This window comes from Pocillopora verrucosa, chromosome 13 (genome assembly GCF_036669915.1).
Source record: "Pocillopora verrucosa isolate sample1 chromosome 13, ASM3666991v2, whole genome shotgun sequence".
Lineage (NCBI taxonomy): Eukaryota > Metazoa > Cnidaria > Anthozoa > Scleractinia > Pocilloporidae > Pocillopora > Pocillopora verrucosa.
The window spans coordinates 14,214,203-14,236,509 of record NC_089324.1 but is presented as its reverse complement, the minus strand read 5'-3'; the positions used below and the strand labels follow the sequence as shown (position 1 = coordinate 14,236,509).

The 22,307-nt window shown below is 38.0% G+C and overlaps 1 protein-coding gene across 2 annotated transcripts; it reads left to right on the top strand.

The window, feature by feature from the left end:
• Positions 1 to 196: 196 nt before the first annotated feature.
• Positions 197 to 21,603, top strand: LOC131770771 (regulator of G-protein signaling 7). 2 transcript variants are annotated; one of them, XM_066160240.1, is made up of 17 exons: positions 197 to 375; positions 7,262 to 7,358; positions 8,402 to 8,452; positions 9,513 to 9,619; positions 10,969 to 11,020; positions 12,119 to 12,183; positions 12,387 to 12,463; positions 12,888 to 12,969; positions 13,543 to 13,623; positions 14,310 to 14,381; positions 15,144 to 15,205; positions 15,749 to 15,862; positions 16,662 to 16,787; positions 17,426 to 17,500; positions 17,858 to 17,969; positions 18,321 to 18,421; positions 20,068 to 21,603. In XM_066160240.1, the coding sequence occupies exons 1-17, from the start codon at positions 289 to 291 to the stop codon at positions 20,120 to 20,122; spliced, it is 1,416 nt and encodes a 471-aa protein (XP_066016337.1). In that variant the 5' UTR covers positions 197 to 288; the 3' UTR covers positions 20,123 to 21,603. The 2 variants fall into 2 exon arrangements, with proteins under 2 accessions (XP_066016337.1, XP_058942471.1); XM_059086488.2 differs by lacking the exon at positions 197 to 375 and adding an exon at positions 2,966 to 3,440.
• The last annotated feature ends 704 nt before the right edge of the window (positions 21,604 to 22,307 follow it).

Below are 22,307 nucleotides of genomic sequence, written 5' to 3'. Positions count from 1 at the left end.
TTCCCTGTTCCCCAAACCACCCCTCCCTTGACGTAAGTTGACGCTTCAACGTCTGCGAAAGTATCACGCACAATTACGACAATTTGTTTAAAACTCAAAAGCCAATAAACTCTTGGAGCTATTATTAAACATGACCATTTAAGCCTGAATGTGAAAGATTATTGGGTACTAATTGGCGACTTTCGAAACTGAACGGTTTTAGCGAAACTAGATTAACAATTTCTCTACAGCTACCGAGCTGAGGAAGGGAGTTTAACTAAAAGCTGTTTTAATTTGAATATTCGACGAATGGAACAGGATATCTCCAAAGATAGCAGGGAACGGCCTTTTCGAAAAAGGCTGGGTGGTGATTTTTTTGACGTGCCACACGTAAAGGTAAGATTTGTTTTCATTGAGGGAAACGACCTTACATGCTCTCATCATAGCGACTCCGATTAAAATTTTTCCAAGGAAAAATAACCTTTGCGACAAGGATTGCATTCTCAAAGCAGAAAATATCACGTCAAGCAATTAGATAATCGGAGAGAAGGCGGTTTAAATTTTTGCAATTTAGAGATATTTATGTAACAGCGGGTATAAGATATACCTTCGACAATAAAAACATAATATTTTTGTCGAATTTAAAATGGCATTTTCTCAGCTGAAACATCAGCCGGATGAACGAAACTTTGTAAGATTGCCAATCCAGGGTGCTTATTAGGGAATACTCATGAATTTCCTGTGCTATTTTGGCGGTTTTACACTGTATTCATGATGTTATATCATTCTTCGTTGGGCCGTGAACATTCGCGGCATATGGGATCGGCCAGGTGCCCGGGTTTAAAAACTAGAGAAAGAATCTGCTTTAAATTCGCTCTTTGCTCGAAAAAGCTGTCTCAGAAAAACGATGCAGGCAACAAGTTACTCTTAAGGCAAGGCTCGACATTTACATTCCTTTTATAAGACGCTACAAGCGATATTACTATTCAGTGTTCGATAGCAGAAAATTGCTTAAATGACATTAACTGAGGAGATTCCTGAACGCATTGCGCTCCTATGTTGTCTAATTGATCTTATCTATGTGCAAAACACTTATCAATACACTGATGAAGAAATCTATACCCACAAAAACTACGGGTAGGTCACAAGCTATGAGAATAGCCTTGCATGAAAAATTTCGCAGACGCACGCATATGGAATTCAAGACTCTTATGTTTGAGACGATCGTGCAATACCGTGCTACAAATAGATATGAGAGCCCTTAAACCAAATTTTACTTTCATTCAACACCGGAAGATCTGTCCTTCACTATGGATCGAGGCGAAGCAATGAGGGAAGGGGAGAGGAGGAGGAGGAGGGGTTCAGCCTCTCCTCGAACGATAATTGTGGGGGCAAAGCTTTCCCTTCCCCGCCAAGACTTTTCAGAACGAAAGTTATCGCAATTGAAGCATGAACTGGCCTATAACAATATTTAGTCTCGCGCGAGTGATCGTATCAAATATCACTACAAGACCCTTTTTGGACAACGACATGCTTATGCACCGTCCCAAAATATATGACGAACATCCGGGCTCCGGTTGACCGAAGGATGAATAACGCTATCAATTAGATAAATCTCTATCCGGTGAAAACCGCATTAAGTTAATATTAATATTAATATTATTATTATTATTATTATTATTATTATTTTATTTTTTAACGCTCATCCACTGGAAAACAATTAATCTGTTGGATAGCGTTACCCACTCTTTGAATAACTGGTCCCTTGTTACCATTAATACTGCGAAGAGCTTTGCTTGTAACAACGAATTAGGTAAAATACATTTTTAGGAAAGCTGAAGCAGCATGACCCCCCACCCCTACCCTCGGCTTTTCAAACTGCCCTGCCGTCTACAAAGGGCTCAACACGAGATACCATTGCCTCAAAATTGTTGCTCCAAATTAAATTTAGGTAAAAAGTCGTACGTATTCGCGATTTCATAAAACACTTTCATGTGAGTTTCATAGTATTAGGACGAGCTTTTAGATCCTGTTTTCATATTTCTTATGCTACAATAATTTTCATTTTAGTTTTTTGATAGTCCGGGAATGCTCTGTTTCTGTTCTCTGATGCTTTATGATTGGTCTAAAAAACACGTGCCATTCTCTCAACCAATCAGATGTTAAAACTGAAATCGGTCGCAGCTTAGTCCTGATGCAGCAATTTACTGAACTATACTTTAAGTTTTCACTCCTTATAATAGATTCTTTGTTCTGATTGAACGTTGTTTTACCTTGGGTTTCGTCTGCGACACTATAGAATGCGCTGTATTCATATCACATATCAGTTATTTCCTTGGACATCATGTTTGTGGTTGTTCCTCGATCCCCCCCTTGTACCCAAGTGGGTGACTGGCATCCAGTTCTTCACGGGACCCGCCCCAAGCCTCTTTCGTTTATTATCGCGCTTGGCTTTCGGGACAGGCTAAATTCTCCGAACTGTATCACTACTGAATCAAGCGTTAAGATCACGAGGATGAAGGAAATCAACAACTGTGAAGAAGCTCTTGATTGATAAACAAATTCTATTGTCAGTACTACAGGAAATGTATAGAGAACAGTATTTGTGAATATACATACTGATGTTAGGATTGAAAAGTACTTAGCTTCTCACAATGTGAAGGCACCGTATATATCTCCACATTAATGTCATTAGTACAAGAAATACTCTGTACTGCAATGATTGTCTAAACCAAAAAGAGTTCTCATGATATCAAACTCATGAATGCATCAGAAAGTTTCCGAAAAAAGACCTACCTGATTTTCCCATAGTCATTTTGTAAGATTTCCTATACTCTTCAAATTGGAGAAATGAGTATGCGGTCGATTCAAAAAGCAAATCCCTACCCTCCAGTCCCTGATTGCTAACTGATTGCCTGGGGTTGTCCCTTAGGGTTTGTTGACTGGCGCCCAAGGATTGAGCAATTTTCCCAGGTACCTCCTCGGGTACACTAGTAAACAAATTCTCCATGTTTATATTTCGCTGACCACCGATCGAGAACGTATTTTTCGAATAGTAAGCTTTGTATTTCTAAGGCTTGGCCTCTTGAGTCAAAATATAACATCCAAAGAATTTGCTAGAGTTGCGAAGGCGAGCAGATCTTGTTTATTTTGACGAAGAGCTCTTTGCATATGGATGTGGCCATTGGTCAAATATGACCTGCACTGAAGCGAGGGAATTCTTGTCAGCATAATAACACGATTTTTTCAAACGTAACTATATACTTTCTTTGCGGCGAATGTAATGCTGAGCAAGGATATGGACGTGGTCATTTCTGAAGTTGTCATGGAAGGAGTATTGGCATGAATCGGCTGCTTTCTGTGGTTGTAAATCCCTGGCGAAAATGGATGATCGGACAGATTCAGATCACGATGGTGTTCTCTCAGATGACCAACCTCCACATGCGACAGTATGCAAAAAGGTTAGGCGGTAAATTTTTTCTTTAGGTGTCAAGTCAGGGATGCAGAAATCTAACTTAAGGCTTTAAATAATTTACTCGCTTTATAACTGGTCAAGGGAAGAGCAGTAATAATCCGTGGCTTTGTTCAAAGGTGACTAGAATGTCTCGCTGGTTTTCGATTCAGTGCGGCGCATCGCTCAAATGTCAGCTTGAAATTAGACCACGGCTCTACTTAAGCTGAGAGCCCGATGCTTGTTAAATATGTATTCTAGGAATTTATCTTCTGTATGCCTCGAGATCACTGGTGTTTTAAGCTATTCCGAGCCATCTTGTCTAGTTAAATTAAAACCAAATGCTCTCTTGGCCTCTTTGAATTTTGACTTGCTACTTTTGATGAATATTTCGGTTTCTAAGACGGAGCGTTTGAGATCAAATCTTCCATCTCACACAAGTCAAAACCGCAATTCCTGATATATTTTCCAGTTTACTAACCACCCACATGATCTATTTTGCTGCAATATCTTATTTTATTTCGTAATTTTTAAAATATCAGATAATTTTCCAAGCATCGGGTCGTGCCTGAGTGCCTGTATTGAGCAATATACATGAATTTCTTTAAAATTGACATGACATATTTCACTAATACTTTTACACGATTTTTCTCGCTCGGCAATATCATAAACATTTATTTTTGTTCGTTTGATTTATTAAGGTGTTTATCTTAAAACTAGAGTTAAGGTCGCAAGGATTTTTGTCCTGTATGATTCAAAAAAGCGATTCTAAAACTCTTAGAAATTGTACTTGCCTAATATATTCACGCGGGGTCTGGTATTTTGAGAAAGAGGTCGGGCTATTGTCTCAGTCGTTTTCAGCTGGTTACCGTAGTTTCTCTTGTGGATCATTAATTGGAATCACGTACGCACGATAGGATTCATTTCAAAGCGAATTAAATACAATTTCGTTCAGAAAACACGCGTCGGAACCAAGTCATGTGGGGAAGAAATCGTTGATGATATGTTCACGATCGCCTTCGATATTTGACATTCCATCAAACTAACCAAAGCGTAGTACAGTACCGCAGCGTTACAATATACAGTATGTCTTCATTTCTTTAAACGAAGCTTGATTTTAAGGAATTGCAATGTTTCTGCATCATACCGCAGTCACAGTTGTATTGGAGATGTATTGAATATTTAGGAAAACACCTCAAATGCGGAGATTAGCAGAAATTATAATTATACTTGAACCAATTCAACAGTTGTATACTGTTCTTTTGTTCCAATTGTTTATGCGTTAATTTCATCTCTCGGTTAAAAATTATAAACAGTTTGCACCAGTGATTAGTTAAAGCTTAGGTTGCACTCAAGACAAAATTCAGACAAGTCTGTTTTAAAAACCTCCAAACCTGTCAAAATCTTGTCTGAAGATGACCTTGTCAAGTGTGATCAACTGGTTTTTAGACATAGACATAGCTAGGAATAAAAAAGGCCACTATTCTGCTGAGGAGCAGAACTTTCTTGGAACCATAAACACTTTGTGTCTGTCTTTTGACAAAATTTTCTATCTGTTCAGTGATCCTTGAAGAACTAATCACTGCATATTTCATTATTTTATGAATAATATTTTTTTTGTCTCAACTACCCATTGGTTTATTTTTCAAATAGATTGTTTATTTTGGGAGAACAGCTCCAACTTGTATGAGGGCAGGAGTTATTAAAACCTTCATTTGCATTACACTGATGTGTGGTGTTTTGCAATGAAGAGTGGGGTGGAAGGAGGGTAGGCAACAATTTGGAAGCAGGTAGCAAGGAAAGGAGGGGCAACCACACCTTCCTGACTCTCCCTTTCCTTCCCCCTCATCCAATCAAAAATTGAAAACTTGATCAGGTTTTGTACTCTTTAACCCTTTAACTTCCATTAATATCAAATTTGTACTTCTCCTTACTGTCAGCCATACAATTCTTTTGATGTTAGTTTGTAGAATTTAGTATTGGATCAACTAATTATCCTCAAATTGATATTTTTCTTTATTCTCATCACTTATCTGATTGATATTATGTCAATATTATAAGGAAAAATTCTGTCTTGGTCACTCATGGGAGTCTAAGGGTTAACTAAACAGAATGTGTGAAACAGATGTTTAATATGATGCATTTGTCATGGTGCATCACTCTTTTGAGTCATTAGATGATAGTAGGAACTTTGGACCAATTTCAGCTATCTTTTAGAAGTTTAAAAACCATTTAACTCTTTATACCTGAACAAAAAACATACATATTCTCCGTACTGTTCCCTGAACATTTCTTAAGGTGCTGACAAGGAGAATTTGTTTCCCAAAAAACAAGTCTTAGAGCAGTTGTAACATCAGTGGAGTGAAAAAAATACAGCTATCATTCTTCTTGAAGATAGTCAAAACAAAAAAGGGAGAAAAGCTGCAAACAGTGTGGTGTTTGATGTTTTTTTTAATCCATTGGTGTAAATTTACCATTAGGTCATTTATTCAGTGAGATCAAGCTTGTTCGATTCAAGTAAAGCATGGTTCTTTATTGATTTGCCATTGTTTTGGATGTGAACTTTCTCTCAAGACAATATTCACAAAGCAGCCTCAAAAAAACCACACCGGAATCAAAAAAATCTTTTCCTCAGACTGAGATAAGTACTCACACCTGTGAAGGGAAAAATTACACAAGTAAACCACATGTGAATTCAGTTGCACCAAATGTTGCAAAAGAGTCTAAGATGAAATGTACTTAGATAATCCTTTATAAGCAAAGGAATTTCACAAAAGTATAAATGCTGCATGGACTGAGAAGAAGCTTATGCCAGCAAGAAAACAGTGGGGAAGAGAATGCCGAAGAAAATCTTGCCTCTATCAGACCATTCTTTGAAGTTTCCTCATAAAAGGAATGGCTTCTGTCTTGCGTGGAAGCCAATTTTAACTAAGGTCAGAAGCCAACCAAAATGTTGTGGCTCAAAATTAATATGTGGTTGTACTGGTTTGAAACTCATTTGCTTTGTATTTCTCTATTTTCTAATACATTACCATAATATGTAAACAAAGAAAAACACAAATCAAATAAGTTTAAAACTGGTTTACCTTGAGATCTTATAATATGTTTTTATGAATTAAGGTCAAGTCACCTACAGTTCAACTTGCCAACGCCAACTCGCCGACATAAAAAATCAAATAGAGACATCAGCAAGTTGGTCTTCAATCCATTACAACTTATTAGAAGTTAAACATATAGTAAAAAATATTTTTTCTTCCAACAAAGTTTATATGGATCTCAAGGTGAATATAGCAAGGTAAACAACGCCAATGACTATAAAAGCTTCAGACACGAATGGGTTATTGTGTGACAACAACACCATAAAGACTCATCATGTCAATCGGTCAGATTTTTTCAAGAAAACTTGGCTTTCTAGACTAGATCTTTAGTAAAAAACAATTCTTTTTATTTCCAACAATGTTTATGAGGATTTCAAGGTGAGTAAAGCAAGGCAAACATTGCCAACGACCTAAAAAGCTTTTGATACGAACAAGTTTCAACTTCTTCACATCTAAAGCTGTTTTGGTCATTGGTGATGTTTACCTTGCTTTATTTGCCTTGAGATCCCTATAAACTTTGTTGGAAATAAAAATAATTGTTTTTTTTAACCAAAGATTTTGTCTAGAAAGCCAGGCTTTTTTTAAAAATCTGACCAATTGACATGATGAGTCTTTACAGTGTTGTTGTCACACAATAACTCGTTCACGTTTACAAGCCTGGTCATTGTACTTAAGATTTCATGTAGGGGATCCAACACATTGCCAGCAAGTCATTGTCAATCTTTTGTTATAGATGGAGAAGCTTATAAATCAGATGCAAGACGAAAAAGCTGGAGTACCCATCAGAACAGTAAAAAGCTTCATGTCCAAGATTCCAAGTGTTTTTACTGGTGAGATTATTTTAATTATTACACTGCACTTTGATATGGCAGAGTGTTAAGCAGTGTGGGCAAAAATGCTGACTTGGGAAGATGCTGATTTAAAAAAATCAATTTATGCTTTAAGAGAGAATTTCGCGAATGACCAGATGTGTTTACTGTCTTTTATAGCACCACACATCAACTTCAGCATAACCTATGTGAGTGGTGTTAAGTTCCAAATAAATAATATTCTGTCTGGTGTTTGGTTCTTAGACTTGGCAAATTTTGGGGATTTCACTTTGTTTTGTAAAGGGTAGCTAGAATTGTAGTTGATTCCAAAATTGGGGCGCTTGAAAAAATGGTTTTAAACTGCTCAGTGCAGTCTGGCCAGAATCCCTTGTAAAGTGTTGTAAATTAGCTCAGAATACTCTCCTGGTAGAAGGGTATCAAAAGTTACTGAACCAAATTAATTTCAAGAGTGACAAAAAAGGCCTTTCTCCATTTTTAAGCAGAGGGGTGATAGATCAGAAGGAAAATATCAAATACAGTATATTGTTTGAATCAACATGTGGCACCAAATTCTCAGAGCTGAAATTGTCAAAAATAAATGGCATACAGTTATTGAAATTGATGTTTACGTCTCGGAAGTCAAAGGGTTGAAGTTTGTGCAAGCTTGATATTCCTTTGTTTGTGATATATAGGACTTCAATAATCAACTGCCAAATGACTGCTGCCCATAACATATCATTTTCATCTGGTAAAAAATTGGAAATTTTCTGAAAGTAGCAGTTTACAGCTGTTTTGAGAACTGTTGTTGCACAAACAAGTGTAAAAATACCTGCAACAATTGTTGTGGGTATATTTCAGTCATGATTTCTTGACCTCATGATTTCAGGGAAATCTGAGAAAAAGTCACTGTGAGGACAAGGCATTGCAAGTTTGATTAATTCATATATTCATTAGACTCGTTTAAATTCACAGATTACAGGATACTCACTCAGATTACCTTTTCAAAACAGCTGATACCATTGAGATTTTTTTCCACTTCTAATAATAAGTTGCTTGTTTTTCAGGGAGTGACCTAGTCGATTGGATCATGGGCAATATTGCCATTGAGGAAAGAGGTAACATACAATGCATGGTTATATCTAACCCTTCCACTCGCAAGATCTGAATATTAATTTTCTCCCTGCAGTCTGCAACACAGTTCTCATAGTGGATTGTTTCATCTCTGAGAAGTTGCTGTTAAATCAAACAATATCCCTGGGTTGATATCTTCTTTCTTCCCAACACCTCTCCACTTGGAATTGTTTTTTTTTTTGGTACCTTATGTATTCATTGATATTATTGTTACATATTTTTTTCCTTCTTCTATGTAAGTATTTAGTAAATAAACCCCTTCATGTCTAATCAGACACCTGGTATGTCGGCTGCAAATGTCTGTGTTTGAAAAATTGTCCAAAAAAGGAATGTATTTAGTTGGCCGAGTGGTGAAGCTTGGAGGGCAAAGGTGAATTCTTGTGGACAATAGCTCAGCAGAGGCCATTCTTAGCTAATATGTCAGCAAGTCAGATAGGGATTTTTTTTTATAACCCTCCAATCACTTTTTATAGTACTTATCGACAACAAAATTTTGTTGACTTTTTTGTACTGTCTGGAGCAGCAATTGATATCACTTTTGCTTATCACTACCCTTGGAGTCTACAAAATGAGTTCATTCTTCTTTCATTTTAAGTAATAAACATGAAAAAGTGAAACTCTTGGGCTGGCTTTTTTCCACTGGTTTCATTTCTTCTCAACGGAGATAAACAGGGGACAAATATTGATGTAAATAGGGGTTATTTTGTGATGACTGTCCAGTGATTTTGTACCACATCACGTAATATAGCCATAGAGTCACATATTATGGGGAGAAATTATTATTTTCGTCACACCTAGTGAAAGGGACAAGGGTATAATTGTAATAGTCTGTTTTGCAGTTGTGTGCTTGGTTGCCAAGCCTTTGAACAGGAATGAGGCTAAAGGTGACCTTGTTATGATACAAACCTTGCTGCTTTTCAAATGCAAATTACTTTGTTATCTTGCTAATTGGATACTGATGTCAAAGCATGTATTATTCATCTTATCATAAAATAAATTTTCATGTATTACTCATTTGAATACCATTATTTGTTTCACCATCAGGGGCTGCAGTGCACCTGGCTTCACTCCTCGCAGCATATGGTTACATCTTCTCTATCACTGATCACCACTTGATGGTGAAAGATGATGCTTCTTACTATAGGTTTCAGGTGAGAATAAGCACATTTGTCACATTCAGGGGCCTTTTTATAAAATCATTTTTATAACTTAAATTCTTTTTTTTTTGGAGACACTGTGGGCAGATTAGTAATTATATACTTTTTAGGAAATTTGGATTTATCAATTGAGTTGACTATGTAAACTGACCACCGTAAAAGTAGTTTTTAAAGCTAATGTTTTGAGTGTTAGCCTTCGATCATTTTCTTTGACCAAGTGCTTGAATTGTCAGCTTTAGAAACTATCTGCCGTGGCCAGTTTATATTGTCAACTCAGTTGACAAAACCAAATTATAAAAAGAAAGTGGGATCCCATATAGACCTGAATTTTTTTCAGGCCTTATTTTCACTACTGCCTATTTAAGTAGTGCTCATTACTGCAAAGATCACTTTCATATTCATTTCTTAACCCTTTAACTCTCAGATCAAATTTGTAATTCTCCTTACTGTCAACCATACAATTCTTTAATGTTAGTTCAGAGAATTTAGTATTGGATCAACTAATTATCCCAAATTGATATTTTTCTTTAGTCTCATCACTTATCTGGTTGATGTTGTGTAGATATTGTAAGGAGAAATTCTGTCTTGGTCACTCGTGGGAGTTAAATGGGTTAAACTGCAGTTTTCATATATGGTTTTCTTATATTCAAAGCCATTAAAGCCAAATTATCTTGTGATTTCCCTCACTGACGCAGCACCATAGTTTCTTTAGAAACTCACCCCCTTCAATTATATACTGGATACACAAAAGTCAAAAGTTAAGTTCTAGGGAAAGATGTTATCTCTCTTGTCTCAAGCATGGGACAAAAAAAACAGGCTGTGTGCCCCATGTGGAATTAATTGCTGGACCATTTGATTGCTTGCTTAAGTGCTTTACTACTGAAATTCATTCCGGTTGTGATGTTATTTGAATGGTCTATAGCTTCACATCCCCTATTTAAAGTGGAGCTCACAGAGTGTAGCCCCATAATTATACAAAATAGTAGTAACCCATCAAGCCGATAAAATTTGGATGTACAACCGTATGACTGTATGACTGTACGACCAACCATACAAGGTGCTACTTTTAGCATGCTCGGCCAACTGTGCCACAGGCACTATCTTATAATCAGTCCTCTACATGGACATGGAGAAGTTGCGAATGAAAATCCATTAATATTACCACGCACTTTATCCATAAAAGGGGCTTTAGTTTTGTTGAAGAGACATGCAGGAAAAAAAAATGCGAGCTCTGCTTTTAGGCTTACCTAAATCTATATATTAAACATCTATATGTGGTGCTAGTTGGGGTATATGAATTGTGCTTCAGTTTGCAAAATTTTAATTTATTTTTATTTTTTTAGACACCATTCTTTTGGTTATCAAATAACTGGGAACCTGAGAATGTAGATTATGGTAAGTTTATTATACATATATTTTTAACCCTTTAACTCCCAAGATCTCATTTGGTAATTCTCCTTACTGTCTGTCATATGGTTCTTGTGATGTTAGTTTGTAGAATTTGGTATCAGATCAACTAATAATCCCCTTATTAATATTTCTCTTTATTCTTATCAATTATCTGCTTGATATTGTATTGATATTGTAAGGAGAAATTCTGTCTTGGTCAATAATGGGAGTCAAAGGGTTAAGAAGCTATAAACAATTCTTACTGCAGGCAATGAACACAGTTTAACCTTTTTTCCCCTAAGAGTGACTGGCCTCTTATTTCTCCCCACTTTTTCATTCTATAAAAAATTCTAAAGGTTATGATGAAGGTCACAAGAATAGAGGAAGTGATTGTTAAACAAATTCTCCTTGCCAGTATCATAGCAAATGTAAAGAGAACAGTGGGGAGAATATCAATATTAACATTAAGTCCTTGGAAGGTGTGTTTCTACTTTAATCCATGCTCATCATCTCTGGCCCTTCACTCTGTATACATCATCTCAAATAATTCATCATTGGTCTCTGGATCTCCATTCCACGACCCCTTTCCCAATCACAATCCCAATCCCCACCCCCTCCTTCCTTCCCTTGACTGTTTGCTCCTTTCCCCTGAGAGGAGGAAAGAGAGGTGTAGGACTGGTGCTGAGTATTGTGGTAGTGGTTACAAAGCTAGGCGCTGTATCCAAGTGTGCTTTCTTTATATTGTTCTGCAAATTAGTTGCTCAAGGCAGTTTTGTCAGTGGTGAAGTGCCTCTTTACAGAGGCACCATGAAAGTGATTCCCTTAAAGCCCCACGCCATCAGCATCACATCTCTCCTCCCATTATTAGGGGCAAAGTCACAAGAATCAAGAAACTGATTCTCAAGGAGAAATTGTCCAGATCTTTGACAAATTCTCACAACAGTTAAAAGAAAATGTATGGAAAGCAGTGAAGACAATTTAGGAGTCACGTATGAGGCATGAAGGATTATTATTCAAGGAAGTGAAATGGGTTTAAGTTGGATGATACTGGCCTTGCTTCTCTGTATCCATACTTCTTATCGATTTTATTTTTTCTTTTCACAGCTGTGTATTTGTGTAAAAGAACGATGCAAAATAAATCCAGACTGGAACTAGATGATTATGAAGCAGTAAGTGGGCAAAATCTTGTTTCGTTACCTTGCCTTTGAAGAAAAAAGTTTTTAATTTTCAGTTCATACATATGTATGTTACTAACCTACTTTTGACAGACTTCCTTCTCCTACGTAGTCTGTTGTTTATATGTTTTAATACATTTTTAGTAACGCTCGTATTAATTGAGTTAAGTAATACTAATAGACAAAACTGTTTGTAGGAAAACCTTGCGAAGCTACAAAGAACGTTGTCGCGGAAATGGGAATTTATATTTATGCAAGCGGAGGCACAAGCAAAGTGAGTGGTTTTTTTTTAAAACTACTTCAGTAATTTATGCAAACTATTACACAAGCCACATCAAAAGTGAATGCTGATTGGCTAAAATTGCCATTGAGCATTTTCAAATGAGTGTCAACAAGTAATCTGGGATTGATTTGGTTTTGCTTTGTACGCTCTATGATTGGTCCAAAAACTCACGCCACTTTAACAACCAATTAGATTGAAAACTGAACTCAATCACATCTTTGTTACCTGCGTTTTCCTGCGCTTTAGGCAGTTCACTTGTTTATACTTTGAATTCTGATTGGCTCCTTGTGAGAAGTCCCTTGATTCTGATTGGTTTACACGAACCGGTGTGTTTTACGACCATAAATCAAAATGCGCACTATTAAGAGAGTACTTGCTGTGTTAACACCAGTTTTTTTTAAAATTTATTTTGCAGGGTTGATAAGAAGAGGGACAAAATGGAAAGACAAATATTGGATAGCCAGGAGAGAGCATTTTGGAATGTTCATAGACCGCCGGTAAGAATAAAAGATTGTAACCATAGTCAGTGATTAAAAATTCATCCACGTGCAGCTTCATTAGAAATGAGTTTGAAGGACTATAGGAGGGTGGAAAAGGGTTTATTCGTGACACGTTAGTGACGCGGAATTTTAATGAAAGGTGAGCGTTATTCAAGAATTTATGAATCAGCGTGAGGCGTGATTTGGCTCCTGAAATATAAGTGACTCTTGAATTTTTTTTCACAGTCCTTGAAAACCTCAAGATTTCCCAGAAACCATGTTTGCAAGGAGTGAAATTTAAATTTATTCCTTTTATATGCCTGACGCGTTAATTTTTTTTTTAAGTCTGTGCGTCTGAACCCACTTACAGCAGTTTACTGCGAACAAAGTTTTAAACATCATTCTTAAACAAAACCTCCAAGTAAAAACAAGGAAATTAGTGACCAAGTCGTTACAGGTCTTATATTGGCTTCTGATTGGCTTTGAAGGAGGTACAAGTTTTCTACATCGATTAATTTAGGTGTTTTGATTTATTTAAGACCTTTTGCTTGGCTAATATGCTAAAATAGGCTATTGAAATTTTATTTTTAGCCAGGTTGTGTGTCGGTAACAGAAATAGATATAAAAAAGGCTTGTAAAGCGGTGGACTCATCACCGACCACAAAAAGAAAGGTAAGTCATCCGACTGTATACTGTAAACTTTCAAATCAGCTTCTCCCTCCTTCTCATGCAGCCCCATCTTTACAAGGGTCCTCCATTAGTACTTCAGCTCTAACCAGAAGCCTGTCTTTGTTTAGTTTCTTCCTTCTCTTGCTTTTTTCTCTTTTTCTTACTTTTTCTCTTTCATTCGTTTGTTCTTTCTCATTTTCTGTAGTTCGTCGTCCATGCTCTTTTGCGTTCGTTCGTTCGTTCATTCATTTGTTTGTTTGTTCGTTCTTTCGTTCTTTTGTCCGTTCGTTCGTTCGTTTCTGTCTTCGTTTTTTCGTTGTTCGTTTATTCGTTCTTTCGTTCGTTTGTTCGTTTGTTCGTTTGTTCGTTTGTTTGTTCGTTCGTTCCTCAGTCCGTTCGTTCGTTCTTTCGTTCGTTCTTTTGTTCATTCGTTCGTTTCTGTCTTCGTTTTTTCGTTGTTCGTTTGTTCATTTGTGTTTTTTTCTTCCTTTTTTCTTTCTTTCTTTTTTACTTTCCTTTTGTCGTTATTGTTGTTGTTGTGGCCTCGGATTGAATTCCAAATCTGGCGCCTGTCTTGACCTGAGTTTTTTGTAACAAGATTAACAAGGTATTTGAGTGTGAAAATAATTTTTGAAAATAACTGCACAAATTGACGCCACAACAAGATTGTTCATGACTTTTCAACACAGGTGAACTTTCTACAAGAGGATTCGTCGATGTCATTGTCGTCCTTGTCTGCGCTGGATGGCGTCAAACAAGAGGTACAGTTCAATAATATCTCATTGGACATGATTTATTGTATTATGCCCCCTATATCTTAGCGAACATTTGCGAAAAAAAATGGAAGGAAAAAAGAAGAAGAATAAGAAGTAAAAGAAGAGAAAAAAAAAAGAATGTGTCCAGATTTGAAACCGCCACCTGACAGCTCTTGGCTTGCGTGTTGACGCAGTTAGCGATCGATCTAGTCACAGCGGAGCGAAAAACGAGGGAGTTTTGGGTAGAGTCGCAACCCGACCCAAGCTTTCCTCATTTTTTCACTCCTCCGATACCATCGCGCTTGGTTTTACTAACTGAAGGCCTGGAACAGGCTACCATTTGAATATCAGTTTGGGATTTTAGTGACCTTGTCCCCCCCTCCCCCCCCCCCCTGGAAAAAAAAGGAATCAAGAAAGGGTTAAAAGTTGACCAATTTCATGATCGACATTTTGTTAGACAGGGCTCGTACGGGTCTTGAAAACCTGGAAAATCCTGCAATTTTATTTTGACATTTTCCAAGACTAGAAAGTCCTGGAAAAAAAGACTACGGGTCCTGGAAAAATAAATCTGAGTCCTGGGAAAATCCTTGAAATTTGTTTCTGAAAAGGGGTACGAACCCTGTTAGACCGTCTGATTTTTTTCGGTTTTTTTTTTTAGTTCTTTTTCAGTTTTTTGCCCTTCTTTATACAAATTCAAAAAATGTCTGGTTCACAAGCGTGTAAAAAAAAATTAGATGCTGTAATTAGATAGTTATGTTTTTATTCCAGGTCAAAGAATTAAGGGAGAAACTTCACAGAAGACGAATGAAAACTTCACAAGCCTCTGAAAGGTGTCCAACAATGTTTTGATATGATTGGTAGAATTCCACATGTTTAGTGATAGTTTCTTATCCATGATGATATATTTTTGATGAACAAATGAGGCCATTATCATCGGCAATGTTTTCTTTATCAAGTGGGATGCCTGTGGTAGACCACGTTTAAAATTCGCTTGAGTGTCACCGTAGTCAGATATGGACCAACCCTTGATTTTAGCTCGCAGTACTGTTATATTTTGGCGAGCGAGAGCTCCGTATTTGCTTGTGGAAAGTTTAAACGTCATCTTGAATTTTAAAAAGCTGAGAGAGAGTGGGAAGAGAAAGGAATCTTTCTTCCCCCACCCGCCTCCGTCTCACACAATAACCTTGGGGGTAGACGATTGGCAAGCTTGTAACCCTCCGAATAAAACGTCTCCTGAGCATTCTACCTGTTTTTGTACATCGCACCAACTATGAAAAATGTGATTGGTCGAAAGCATTCAACCAGGGAAGTTTGCCTGCTTAGCTTCCAAGCTTTTCGTCCGTGTAGTTGAATTAAATCTTTTTTTTTTTCAGTTTTATCCAGAGGTGTGAACAGTATGCAGAATATGATGCATTTATTTGGGCGCCAGAGCCGTCAAATCCATGGATATCTGATGATATCACACTCTGGGAGCAAGACAAGAGTTTGTAAGTCACCGTTTTAGACAAGCTACTTTATGGAAACTTAAAGAGGAAGTTGGGTGGGGGGTCTGGCCCACCTCCTGTCAGACCTATAGGTTATTTACTTGTTTTGGGGTCCAGAGGGAGGTCAGTTGGGGTATCTGAACCCCCTTCCCGTCAGACCTACAGCGTATTTACTTGTTCAGGGATCCAGGGGGGTCGGGTGGGGGATCCAGAGGCCCGTCCCGTCTGACCTGTGGGTATTGGTACTACTCAACTTAACTATTTAAAAATTCCCTATTTTGAAATTTTTCATAGCTTATTTAGGCTCTAGTGTCAAAGGAAAGAAGTTGTGTTTCTGAATCGAAGTTGAACCTGCCCTATCCAAAATTCCTGGATTCGAACCCGAGTTAAAAAAAGAGAGAAATTTCTTACTTGTCAAGTGCGAGGGTCGCAAGTTTTTCAGTGTTTATGTGGCTGTCGTCACCATGATTAAATAAAGTTGATGCATACTGGGGAATATTGGCCCTAGATCGTGGCATACGAAAACAGCTGAGGGCCAATATTCCTCTGTACGGCTCGAGTAAGGGAGGTTAGTTGGTAGTTAATTACATGGCACTCAGTCCAAACTTGTTTAATTTTAATTTGCCGGCTTTTGCGACCATGGCTTATGACAATTTACGTGGAAACGTCGGGGGGAAAAACCTGACCAAGTAGGAACCAATCAGAACGCTCGGATGTACCTCAGGACTACCAGCCATATAAGAAAGCGGTGTATTTGTGTGTAGGTCTATGTTTTAACACTAAACGTTTTCTTGTCTTCCAGACATTACGTTCCTCCAAAGCGTGTGAAACAATGGGCGTTCTCATTATCAGAACTTCTTGCTGATCCTTTGGGCAGAAGACATTTTGCGCGCTTTTTGGAAAAAGAAATTAGCGCTGAAAATCTAGGGTAAAATCTAAACTTGTGTTTTGTTTGTCCTTTTTTTTTCTTTTAAACGTATATTTATGATCAGGGACTAGTCAATTTTATCACCGGGGGGGGGAAGGGGGGCACGGAGGATTTTGTTAGTGTCGCGATAAAATTTACTTGCCCCCCCTCCCCTTGTAAGGCTCTGTAATTTTCTTTGACCCCCCCCCCCCCCCCGTTTGCTTTTTATTGTCATTCTTTCCTCTTTAGTTCCTGTTTCTACTCTGTTAACAGTCACTTACCCTCCCCATCTCCCTGAAAACCATGTAATTTCCCCCCACCCCCCTGGCGATAAAGGAAGACTGATCCCTCACAAGAAGTCTTTTATAGTGAGTGGTTGATATAAAATTTGTTTTTGTTTTTGAATAGAAGAGCTTGTTCCTTAACCTTTGAATTCTCACGAGTGACCAAGACTGAATCTCTCCTTACAATATCAATACAATATCAAGCAGACAAGTGATGAGATTAAAGGGAAATATCAATTAGGAGATAATGAATTGATCCTTTACCAAATTCTCTGAATTAACATCATGAGAATTGTATAGCAGACAGTAAGGAGAATTACTAATGAGATCTTGGGAGTGAAGGGGTTAAGTTTGCATGTGTCTTATTTCTTTTAGATTTTGGCTCGCTTGTGAGCAACTCAAAGCAACGCCGATACGGAATGTGCCAAGTAAAGCTCAAGAAATTTTTAAGTAAGTGTTTTTTTTTTTCGTTTGTTGGTCTGTTTGTTATCACGAGCCACAAAGATGGTAGTGTAGATGCACACTTACAATATGTGACGCGTAGGGATTCAATCCACCTGTGTCAAACACGTAAGTACAGAACACTCCGGTGACATGGTCGGAAAAATAGAGGCAGGTGACTTGGTGTAGCAAAAACATCTAAGTGGTGACCACGAAGTTATATGTGGGGAATAGTTTTTTCTTTTTGACTTGTTTTAAAAGATTTTTGAGGGGCTACTACACCCAGAAGTTAAGGTTGTTCCCATGTTATAAATCACAAATGCTCTTACTCCTATTTTTTAAAATTTTTTTTTGTTTTTTTTTCAGCGAGTATTTATCTGATAGTGCAACGTCTCCGATTAACGTGGACTGCAAGACAAGAGAAGAAGTGGAGTTAAATCTAAAAAATCCCGGCCGATATATGTTTGACGCCGCTCAGGTGAGTTTCAAGACGAAACAAGATTTGTCCAACGTCGCCAATTGGCTTTCAACTGGAAATAGAATATTGGCTCGGAAAGATGGAAACTAGACAGCGGGCAGGTCCTCATCGTAAGCTCTTTAGCACGAGTGTTTCTCGCCCGTGGGAAAGTATGGGGTTTTTGCGCAACACGAGTCAGGAAGAAGGCTGTAAGGGGTCTAGCACTGCTAATTATTAGTGCCAGACCCCCGGCAAACCTCTCTCCGACTCGTTTCAGATCTTCTCGAGGATGGAGAAACGCGCGTCACTTTTACGTGTTTGCGGCGTTAGGCTTGATTATGTTAAGCTGTTATCTCATGCTTTCGTTTTTAGGATCACATATTTCAGCTGATGAAATCCGACAGCTATCGGCGTTTTATCCGCTGTGATCAGTATAAAGAACTCCTTAAGGCTCCTGCGAATAAACAGAAAAGGTAAGTACTCAAATATTAGTATCTTAATTTAGTAATTCAGGGGGGCGTTTTGGTCTTTGCTTCGTGTTGTTTACCTACCAAACTTGGTAATTAATAGACGAGAAGTCCAAAATCGTGGTCATCATGAGAGCAATTTTCAATTAAGTCTCGAAGGTAAGGCGGGGTTACTTTTTTTTGTTCCATCTCGCTCTGTGATCGTTCTGGGAAAATTCGCCCCTTTTTCTCGACCAATACTAAACGAATACTAAACGTGACTTGGTGACCCGCGTTTTCCCGCGCTTTTCGTTGCTTCTCGACCAATACTAAACGAATACTAAACGTGACTTGGTGACCCGCGTTTTCCCGCGCTTTTCGTTGCTTCTCGACCAACACTAAACGAATACTAGATGTGACTTAGTGACCCGCGTTCTCCCGCGCTTTTCGTTGCTTCTTGACCAACACTAAACGAATACTAGAAGTGACTTAGTGACCTGCGTTCTCCCGCGCTTTTCGTTGCTTCTTGACCAACACTAAACGAATACTAGATGTGACTTTGTGACCCGCGTTTTCCCGCACTTTTCGTTGCTTCTCGACCAACACTAAACGAATACCAGATGTGACTTGGTGACCCGCGTTTTCCCGCGCTTTTCGTTTGTCCGTTGTTACTATGAGTTATCACCGGTTAACGATGATGTTTATCTTTGTTAACCCTTTAATCCCGGAGAGTGACCAGCATCTAATTTCTCCTTTCAGTATCACCCATGAATCAAACATTAAGGTCATGAGAATAAAGGAAGTGATAATCAACTGAAGAACCTCTTGATTGTTTAACAAATTCTCCTTTCTAGCACATTAGGAAATGTATAGGGAACAGTATGGAGAATATGCATACTGAAGTTAGGGTGTAAAGAGTTAAGATTAGCTAGAATGAATACTTCTTTTTCGGTGTTTCGCTAATCGTTTGAAAACTGCTCCAATATGTGAGCTTTAAAAAGATTTTAATTAATTGTGGAAAGTTATCGTAGAATTCTTAACTGCTTCATGATTTGTTGAGAAACTTCGCGCCACCTTTTTGGCCAATCATATATGTTCAACTTGTGGCTTGGTCACGCGCTTTTTCCCGCGCTTTAATGAGTTTACTTGTTCCGACTTTGAGTTCTCATTGGCTGCTAGCGATATTTTCATCTGTTTTGATTGGCTGTTATAGTTATCGCTGTTTTGGTTTAACATCACTTGATAGAAAAGCTCTTGAACTCTACAAGGAAACATCTACTTTTTCATGAGAATCGTTTATATCGTTAATATTAGTTTAAGTGCCATCAACTTTTCGGTAAGGGTTGAAATCTCAGGACGATCAAGATGATAAAAGCGGACATTTTTACTTGTGTTTAATTTCTGAAAGTCGTTGAAACATTCTAGAAACAGTGTCAACGGCCTTTTCTAAAGGGGGAAAGTTTCTAAAGAAACTGTGTTGCTGCGTCGGTGGCAGAGTATAACAGGGTAATTTAGTGTTATCAACTGAGTTGAAAACGTAATTTGGCCACTGTAAAGAGTTTAAAGGCTGACGTTTCGAGCGTTAGTCCTTCGCCAGAGCGAAGGGGGCTGTGGGCGTTTTTTAGCCCACTTGTGAACTTATCTTAAAGTTTATTTTCTATCTCTGATTTCAGCCCACTACCCACAAAACCACTACAGAATCTTGCGCGGATTGCTGGGAAGACATGACGCAAGGCCTTCTGGATAAATTGAATTCACCGTCCTTCTAGTCGTTAAATTATGCAATTAAGCATATCATGGAATGTGTGTTGAAATATCCTCTGTTAGTTTTCCCAGAACCGAGAACTTGAAAATTTATATGGTTTTCTTGATCAATTTGTTGTCAACTAAAATTCTAACTGTGATCATCATATCCTCGGGACGGACCATTAGAACTAAATTTCCAAGGGGAAGAAAGGATGGAGGAATTTGTTTGTTTGTTTGTTTGTTTGTTTGTATTTCCTCTTTTATCCCTTGTAAGGTAACTTCTTATTAACCAAACGTGAGGGCCATACTGGCGAATATTGGTGCGAGGTCGTGGAAGTACGGTCTAAGCGCAGCGATGTCCGTACAAAATCTACCGAGGGCCAATGTTTCAGTCGTTCAGTTGTTTATTATATGGTACTTAGACCAAACTTGTTTATTTTGAATTATCCGACTTTTTCATTCAAGATTACGTGGCTTACAACCGTTGCTTTGGAAACAAAATACCAATTAAGTAAAGAACCAATCAGAACGCTCGGATTTGCCTCAAGACTACCTTCACATATAATAATTTTATTTATTTCATCCTCGTCTTCATCCCTAAAATTTTTCTAGTTGACTGTCCCTCATTTATCTGTTCAAGGTCCGCGGAATTCTGCAGAGTTTAGCCGAACGGAGTGTTAGCGCTGCTTGCGCTGAATTGTCACGAATGTTGCGTTACCTCGTGACGTCCAATGCAACATAGTCGTCATCAGTTAGGTGTGAAAGTTAGATCGCCTCTAGCACAACGCGAAGGTTTTCGCATTTGATTTAGTTCCAAAACTCGTTGTGCCTGACATGACAATAAGAAGCAATTTAAGAGTATTTGTATTTTTTTTATCGAGGGGCAGGCGCAGGCTTACTTCATGCATTTCAGTTTCAGTGATGTTCAAAAGTAAATTTTAGTTCAAATGATGCTTCGGGATTCTTTGTTCCTTATCCAAAATACGAAACAGTGACGATTATGGTTGACGCGAAATTTTGCCGCCGAAACGATTATTTTGATGAAAACAATTATGCCTGTTAGAGAAGCTAGCCTTTTTTTTATTTTCTTTTAGTATTTTTTATCTCTAGTGAATTGTAAATACTCCTCCTGCGACCGCTTTTTGGTTGTCACGCAATGTTCCTGGATGTAGCAATCTGTCAAGCAAGCGTCGAGTCACGCTACAACAAACGCCTCGGAAGTCTTGGCAAGATACAAGAATGGATTAATACAATGATTGTACTAGTGATGAAAAGTAATGGAAATGTTTGAAGCATTATTGATAATTATTAATTATTAATGTATTGAGATGTCTATGACTTCACTGTCGTAAAGTGATTGAAATTGGTTATTTAACTTAACAGAATTTATTGTGACGATAATTCAGAGTGATTTATTACGAGAGGTATTCTTGAATAAAATGAAAATAGAACGTTTTTTAAAATTATTTGCAAAGAAATAATTCCACATATATATTCTTCCCTTGTGGCTGAGTTTGTTGTTGTGGCGTGACAAGCCCAAACAAAGGCCGCTCGTCCTGGGCACATATGCGATAATAAGCTAGAGTCACCTGCGCGACCAGGGCCCAAACGTAAACCTCTTTTCTCTTTGCGCGAAACATGGCAAAAGCCTAAGATCAGGCTAAGACTGTGACGGGCTGAAGATATTATTAGTTTCCTATTTGCTCTCGTTTTTGCCCGTACAGTTACGCTTGAGATTGAAATGAAATGCAGTTGCAATCCAAAAATATTAATCAAATGTCATGGGTCTCTGGCTCTTATCCTCGTCGCTTTTCTCAGAGAGTGCTTTCGCACATGTTAGGCTCGGAAAAAATTAATTTAATATAGCGGAGTTCGTTAAATCTATCAGGGTCGCTGGCTGTATATTACAAGGAGTGACCAGGTTGGGGAGCTAAGAAATATTCCGTTCATTATGCGGCAGTATTTTTTCTCGTATTGGGTGGAAACAGGACGGAGCCTATTACCTTGGTTCCGAGTAGAAAAAATCCTTTATCAATACCGGGTCTTCGTTAGTAAAAGCATCTTAAAACGGAGTTTTTAAGTACTTCTTTTGAGTCCGACTAATGAGACAAGGTTCAGCTTCACACATGCGTTTAGAGGAGATATTCGTCTTAAAAATAAAAATTAC

Bases quoted from the DNA above. Each gene is read 5' to 3' on its own strand.
- LOC131770771 (XM_066160240.1), top strand. From the start codon at position 289: ATGGAACAGGATATCTCCAAAGATAGCAGGGAACGGCCTTTTCGAAAA. The intron at 12,184-12,386 runs GTAAGTGGGCAA...AACTGTTTGTAG, and splicing joins AACTAGATGATTATGAAGCA to GAAAACCTTGCGAAGCTACA. The intron at 17,970-18,320 runs GTGAGTTTCAAG...TTTCGTTTTTAG, and splicing joins ATATGTTTGACGCCGCTCAG to GATCACATATTTCAGCTGAT.